At 51.6% G+C, this 7,035-nt stretch overlaps 1 protein-coding gene across 2 annotated transcripts in view; it reads left to right on the top strand.

The window, feature by feature from the left end:
- PINLYP (phospholipase A2 inhibitor and LY6/PLAUR domain containing) overlaps positions 1 to 2,424 on the top strand; it is a 4,061-nt gene extending 1,637 nt beyond the window's left edge. The window contains exons 2-5 of one of the 2 annotated variants that reach the window (XM_014533548.1): positions 1 to 100; positions 1,473 to 1,625; positions 1,852 to 1,995; positions 2,184 to 2,424. In XM_014533548.1, coding sequence (XP_014389034.1) covers positions 40 to 100; positions 1,473 to 1,625; positions 1,852 to 1,995; positions 2,184 to 2,338 — 513 coding nt within the window. In that variant the 5' untranslated portion in view covers positions 1 to 39 and the 3' untranslated portion in view covers positions 2,339 to 2,424. The remainder of the gene's footprint in view (positions 101 to 1,472; positions 1,626 to 1,851; positions 1,996 to 2,183) is intronic. The other variant, XM_014533547.1, reaches the window with a different exon arrangement.
- The last annotated feature ends 4,611 nt before the right edge of the window (positions 2,425 to 7,035 follow it).

Below are 7,035 nucleotides of genomic sequence, written 5' to 3'. Positions count from 1 at the left end.
GAGGTGGGCAGGGCCTCCGGGCCCACGTGCAGCGGGAAGATGAAGACTTGCGAGGCCGGCAAGGACGCCTGCGTGGCCATCGTGGGGGAGTCGAGCACCAGTAGGAGCCCGGGCGTCAGACCCGGGGAGGCGGTGGCTAGCGGAGGGACCCGCTTGGCGGTGGGCGGGCAGGGGCGAGGGAAAGGCTGTTCCGAGGTGGAGGGAGGGAAGTGAGTTCCGTGGAGGGGAAGAATCTAATAGGCCAGAGGCGGGGCGCATCAGAAGGAAGAGGCTGGTGGTTTGGGAGGGAGGAACAGGCTACCCCAGCGATCGTGGGGGTCGTGGGCGCTGGAAGAGACCATCCCTGACAGGAGGAGGAGGGATGCTATTGGGGTAGGAGGAGAGAAACAAAAGGAACCACAGCAGGCAGACGGGAGAGGGAGATGACCCCAAAGCATGGAGCTGTAGAGAAGGGGCAGGGAGGCTACTGAGTAGAAGGGGAGGGGAGGGGGTGACTTAAATGGAAGGGACCAGCCCAGACCTGAGGAAGGATGGGGGAGGTGGGGAGCAATGGAAGAGACTGTGGAGGGTTTGGGGGATGGAGGGGGGGCATGGTGTAGGAGTGAAGGCTGTGACAGCAGGTGAAGGGCAGCCTTGAGTGTAGGAAGGAACCATCCCAGCAGGAGGGGTGTGTAAGGAAGGGGGGTAGGCGATGGCAGGCTGCCCTCCTGACCTAGTCCGCGTTGGCATGTGGGGGAAGGACCTGAAAGGCTTGAAGAGACACCTACCACCCCATATAGGAGGGAGCTACAGACCCCGGGGGTGGAGGTGTGGGGAGAGGAAGCTGAGGGGGGAAAGCCACCCTTTGGTGAAGTGAAGAGGGGGACACCTTGGGATTGGGGCGGGGGAAGGCAGTGGAGACTGGAGGAGACCACTTAAGGCACGATCTGGGGGTAGCCAAAGCGGGTGGCAGGAGGCCCTCAGTTGGAGGTCTGGGGAGTGACCGTGAGGAAACCTGGAGGAGACGCTTAGAGAGGGATGTGGACGTTTCAGGGCGGTGGTGTGGGGGCCGGCACCCCACCGTTTGTTGAAGATGGCTCCCAAGCCTGTGAAGGCCGGAAGAGAGCATCTCATGCAGGCATAGTGTAGCTATAGATGACCCGGAAAAGCACTATCCACAGGGCCTTTAGGGGGTGGCCATGGTGGGGAGGGAGGTGGGAAGGACCTCCTCGTTAGGCAGGCCTGGGCTTGGCAATGGGGAACAGCAAGTGACCACCAAAGGTTGGCTAGGGGCTACGGTAATGAGGTGGGGGTGGGGAGAGCTACCTAATAAACCACTCCACACTGCACCCAGGTAGATAAGGGGGTATGGCTTTAGGGGGCTGGAAAAGACCATCCTAGACAGTCATGGGGTGGGGAAGCGGTGGGGTTGGGAGAGGCCCCAGGCAGGGTCAACACTACCCAAGCCCTCCCCTCCTGTCCCCATCCCTCAGAGGGCCACCACTCCGTGAACAGCTACAAGGCCTGCATGAAGTTCAGCGACTGCTACTCGGGTTTCGTGTCCACCACCATGGGCCCCAAGGACTACATGGTGTCCAACACGCACTGCTGCCAGAGTGACGGCTGCAATCAGGGCTCGGTGCCCCGTAAGTGCCAGCTCACCCCGGCCTCATGAGTCTCTTCCAGCCTGTGTGTGTGCCCTCGCCCACCACTCATCTGTGCGCTGTAACAATGGGCAAGCACCTTGCTTGAGCCTGTTTCTGCTCCTGTAAATGCAGGGTCCATAACCGCTGTCCCTCGGGGTTATTGTCAGATTGCGGGGGAGGGCTTCCTAAACATCTCTTTGTACCTTGTACTCCACCCTCCTCCCAGCTCCCCAGAACAACCGTACTGAGAATGGCCTCCAGTGTCCCGCCTGCATCGTACCCTTCCAGGAGACGTGCCCAGGGACCCAGGCAGCCCGCTGTGTCGGCCAGGAAACCCACTGCATCTACTTCGCTGGCAAAGTGCAGGCTGGTGAGGGGCAGCTGGATCTCGGAAGGAGGGCACAGGGGCCCCAGAACTGGAGGAAGCCAATGCTTCCAGGTTTTAGGGGAGATGGTGGCCCCAGAGAACTGGGTGTGGAGGTGGCAGGACCAAGATTTCTAGGTGGTGAGGAAGGAGCGGTTGGGGGCCCTGACTCCATTCTGAAACCCCCCTCCCAGGTATCATCAACACCAGGTTTGCCACTCGAGGCTGTGCCACAGAGAGTGCCTGCAATACCAAGCCTGGCGCTGAGGTGCCCTCAGCCTCCTATCTCTACTTCCTCCGCAGAGCAGACTGCCTTCCAGCCCCCCAGATCTCTGGCAGGGGCGAGTGAAGAACTGAGGAAGGGGTGGCTTGAGGTCCCCATCTGTCCTCAGCCTGCAGCTCCCTGTGTGCCTACAATTAAACAGATTAACTGAGCAAGCCTGAGTCTTTGTAACATGATGCATCGCAGGGAGGTGTGTTGTAGAGAGAGGGGGGGGGAAACCCTACTTTCATTAAGGGGTTCCTCCGTGCTGAGTCCCTGTGCTAAATGTTTTCCATACTGTACTTCATTTCATAATCACAGCAACTCTACCATTGATATTATTATCCCCATTTTACAGATAAACAAACTGAGTCACAGATTAGGGTGTCATTTGCCTTGGGTCAACCCCTAGGGAGGATCAGAGTCATGATCACTTCTGAGTAAGCTTGCCCTCTTTTTGCCTTTCATGTCAGCAAAATGTGGATATTAATAGTTATAACCTCATAGAGTTGTAAGAGTGAAATAAAATAATAATAATAATAATAATAATAATAATAACTAAAAAGAATACTTAGTGCAGTGCCCAGCACCTTTCAGGCAGTGTTGCTTCTAGAGATAATATGCCTGAGTAAGTAGCAATCATCATAATGGCTGCCACTTACTGAATGGCCATTAGTCTGCAGGTGCTAAACGTTGTCCTTGATCAGGACAGGCTAGATTATGCTACAGTAACAAAGAAGCCCCTAATCTTATTGGTTTAAAACAACAAAGTGGTATTAGTCAACTCATGTGCAGGCATGCTGTGTAACAAAGCATCTCAAACCAGACATAACAATAAGCATTCTTCTTTCTGAAGGGTTTGTGGGAGGCTGAGGTGGCTCTGCTCCTGGTCACGCTTTGGCTGATTTGGCTCTAGTTTCAGGAGGATTCAAGTTCTCCTCTTTGGGGTTCCACAAACCTCTGGGATTAGTGGCTCCCTGGCAGGTTACAGGAGCACAAAAGCCAAGTGCACTGAAAGCGCCTGCCGAGGTCAGATCTGCTAACATTTCACCGAGTAAAGTAGATCAAACGGTCAAAGCCAACCTTCAGGGAGCAGGGATGTATCCTCCCCTCCAGTGGGAGGGAGAGGAATGGTATGTGTTGAACAAGCACCCACTCACAAGAGTTTGATTCTTCTGTCACCTACGTGTTGTGTTTGGCACCACCCACAGGTGTTCTGCTTATCATCCTAAGGCAGCCACCAACTTGAACACTGCCCATCTCTGTGCACAGGAAAGTCTCACATGGGTGGTTAAATGCCGTGACTCAGAAATGACTTGACACAACTCTTCAGATGGAGCTGGTCACATGGCCCCACCAAACCCCATAGGGACCAGGAGTGCAACCCTATCCTGTGACATGGACACGTTTCATAAGAGACAGCATCAGTGGCCACTCTGGGCTCTTAGGGGCACTTTCTCATCTTCACAACTTCACGTGAGAGGTACTATTATTCTCATTCCTGTTTTCAGGAAAAGAATTTGAGGCTCAGAGGGATGTCACATTGGCGTTCACACAGGTAAAAAGTGGCAGAGCTTAAGATTTTATTTGATTGGTCATGTTGAGGGGGGGAAAGAGACCACGTCACAGAGAAAAGGAACAAGCCTGTATTAGCTATCGTTTACTGTGTCATAAACCCATCTAAAATTCAGTGGCTTAGAACAATCACCTTTAATTTTGCTCATGGTTTTATGGGTCAGCAATTTGGTCTGGGATCAGTTGGGTGGTTCTTCAGCTGGTCCCTGCTGGGTTCATTTGCCTGCCCAGGCTAGATTATGCTACAGTAACAAAGAAGCCCCTAATCTTATTGGTTTAAAACAACAAAGTGGTATTAGTCAACTCATGTGCAGGCATGCTGTGTAACAAAGCATCTCAAACCAGACATAACAATAAGCATTCTTCTTTCTGAAGGGTTTGTGGGAGGCTGAGGTGGCTCTGCTCCTGGTCACGCTTTGGCTGATTTGGCTCTAGTTTCGGGAGGATTCAAGTTCTCCTCTTTGGGGTTCCACAAACCTCTGGGATTAGTGGCTCCCTGGCAGGTCACAGGAGCACAAAAGCCAAGTGCACTGAAAGCGCCTGCCGAGGTCAGGTCTGCTAACATTTCACCGAGTAAAGTAGATCAAACGGTCAAAGCCAACCTTCAGGGAGCAGGGATGTATCCTCCCCTCCAGTGGGAGGGAGAGGAATGGTATGTGTTGAACAAGCACCCACTCACAAGAGTTTGATTCTTCTGTCACCTACGTGTTGTGTTTGGCACCACCCACAGGTGTTCTGCTTATCATCCTAAGGCAGCCACCAACTTGAACACTGCCCATCTCTGTGCACAGGAAAGTCTCACATGGGTGGTTAAATGCCGTGACTCAGAAATGACTTGACACAACTCTTCAGATGGAGCTGGTCACATGGCCCCACCAAACCCCATAGGGACCAGGAGTGCAACCCTATCCTGTGACATGGACACGTTTCATAAGAGACAGCATCAGTGGCCACTCTGGGCTCTTAGGGGCACTTTCTCATCTTCACAACTTCACGTGAGAGGTACTATTATTCTCATTCCTGTTTTCAGGAAAAGAATTTGAGGCTCAGAGGGATGTCACATTGGCGTTCACACAGGTAAAAAGTGGCAGAGCTTAAGATTTTATTTGATTGGTCATGTTGAGGGGGGGGAAAGAGACCACGTCACAGAGAGAAGGAACAAGCCTGTATTAGCTATCGTTTACTGTGTAATAAACCAATCTAAAATTCAGTGCTTTGCCCTAACCGGTTTAGCTCAGCAGATAGAGCGTTGGCCTGCGGACTCAAGGGTCCCAGGTTCGATTCCGGTCAAGGGCATGTACCTTGGTTGCGGGCACATCCCCCGTGGGGAGTGTGCAGGAGGCAGCTGATCGATGTTTCTCTCTCATAGATGTTTCTAACTCTCTATCCCTCTCCCTTCTTCTCTGTAAAAAATCCATAAAATATATATTTAAAATTCAGTGCCTTAGAACAATCACCTTTAATTTTGCTCATAGTTTTATGGGTCAGCAATTTGGTCTGGGATCAGTTGGGTGGTTCTTCAGCTGGTCCCTGCTGGGTTCATTTGCCTGCCAGCTAGGCAGCTCTGTTTTGGAGGGTTGTCAGGCTGTGGATTGGGCTGTCAAGGCTGACTGGGCCACATCTCTCTCTTTTTTTTTTAAAATATATTTTTGATTTCAGAGAGGAAGGGAGAGGGAGAGATGGAAACATCAATGATGAGAATCACTGACAGGCTGCCTTCTGCATGCCCCCTACTGGGGATTGAGCCCGCAACCCAGGCACGTGCCCTTGACCAGAATCAAACCTGGAACCCTTCAGTCCACAGGCCGACGCTCTATCCACTGACCAAACCGGCTAGGGCTGGGCCACATCTCTTATGACCCAGCAGATTATCCGAGGTTTCCTGTTGCACTTCCCAAGCCTCTGCTCGCATCATGTTTCCTATTGTCACGTGGCCAGGTTTGGAGTCAGAATGAGAAGGGACTATCCAAGGGCATGGCTACAGAGAGGCTGAACAAATTGGAGGCATTAATGGACCAAGCAGGTTCGATTTAAGATACTTTACCATCACAAGCCCCAACAAAGGTCAAAACAGTCACTTGTCCACCCCAACCCCAGGGAGGCAAAACTCAGATACAGATAGTCCCTCTCTTTAAAAAGTTGACATGTGAGAGAAAATGCATGTACCTACATATACACTGAATTCTCACAATAACCCTGCAAGGTAGATACCATTTGTGGAATGACTTGCCCCAGGTCATCCCCAAAGTAAGCAGGACTGTCTGGTCCTAGAGCTATACTAGTAGAATTGTATTCCCCCCAAACTGAGAGCTTTGATGGTTCATAGGTCGATGGTCAACCACTGAGCCATGCTGGCCGGGCCAGATAGTCTCTTGATTCCAGCCCAAGGGAAGCTTTCCTGTACAGAACCCCCACTGTCCTTCCCCTTCCAGGACCCAGGAGTCCCCAGCCTTGGCTCCCTCCTCCCTTAGACCCACAAGTCCAGGCTTCCGGCTCCAGTTAAAATCCCAAAAGAACAGACACAGAATGGCATTTCTACTCATCTTTATTCACTCCTCCAAAAAGCACCACAGGTCAGCCACACCCTCGATTCACCCTTTCATGGTTCTCCACCCCAATGGACAAGTCCTTCCATCATTATCCAGAAATGTAGGGAACTCAGCTAAGGTGCTGAGATGGGATCAATGCTCAAGTTCTTTGTGCCCATTCTGTTTTTGGCAGATGGCAACACGGAGATTCATCATACATTTTCTTGAATTCTTGCCTTTGAGGGTCTTCCAGGCTGAAGGTGTCACGTAGACACACCCCCATGGCAGCCAGTGATCTGTCCACAGGGAGACACAGTCTTTTCTGTGTCAACTAGCAGCGTTATGCCTCCACGAAGTCTAACAGTCAAATGCCATCAAAAGTCATGTTTTAAAAGGCAACCACTCCAAAAGGTAGTTGTGACACTCGAGAGTACCAATATACAATTATATACAGTAACACAACCAGCACTCACCAACAACAGAGACACACGCAAACAAAACTGGGTCTTGCTTTCTCAGATATGATCTCTGGCATGATCCCCATTGGCATACGGGCAAAGGGAATCTGGAGCAGAGAGCAGAGATGTCAGACAGGACCAAATCAGAGATGGCGTCAAAATGACAGAAAAAGAGGGCACTCTGTGAGCAAAAGCAACCAGAATAGAGTCATCTTGATGTTGC

The sequence above is a fragment of the Myotis brandtii genome, unplaced genomic scaffold, assembly GCF_000412655.1.
Source record: "Myotis brandtii unplaced genomic scaffold, ASM41265v1 scaffold987, whole genome shotgun sequence".
Taxonomy (NCBI): Eukaryota; Metazoa; Chordata; class Mammalia; order Chiroptera; family Vespertilionidae; genus Myotis; species Myotis brandtii.
Note: the sequence above shows the minus strand (reverse complement) of the source record. Positions and strands in the feature narration are given on the sequence as shown.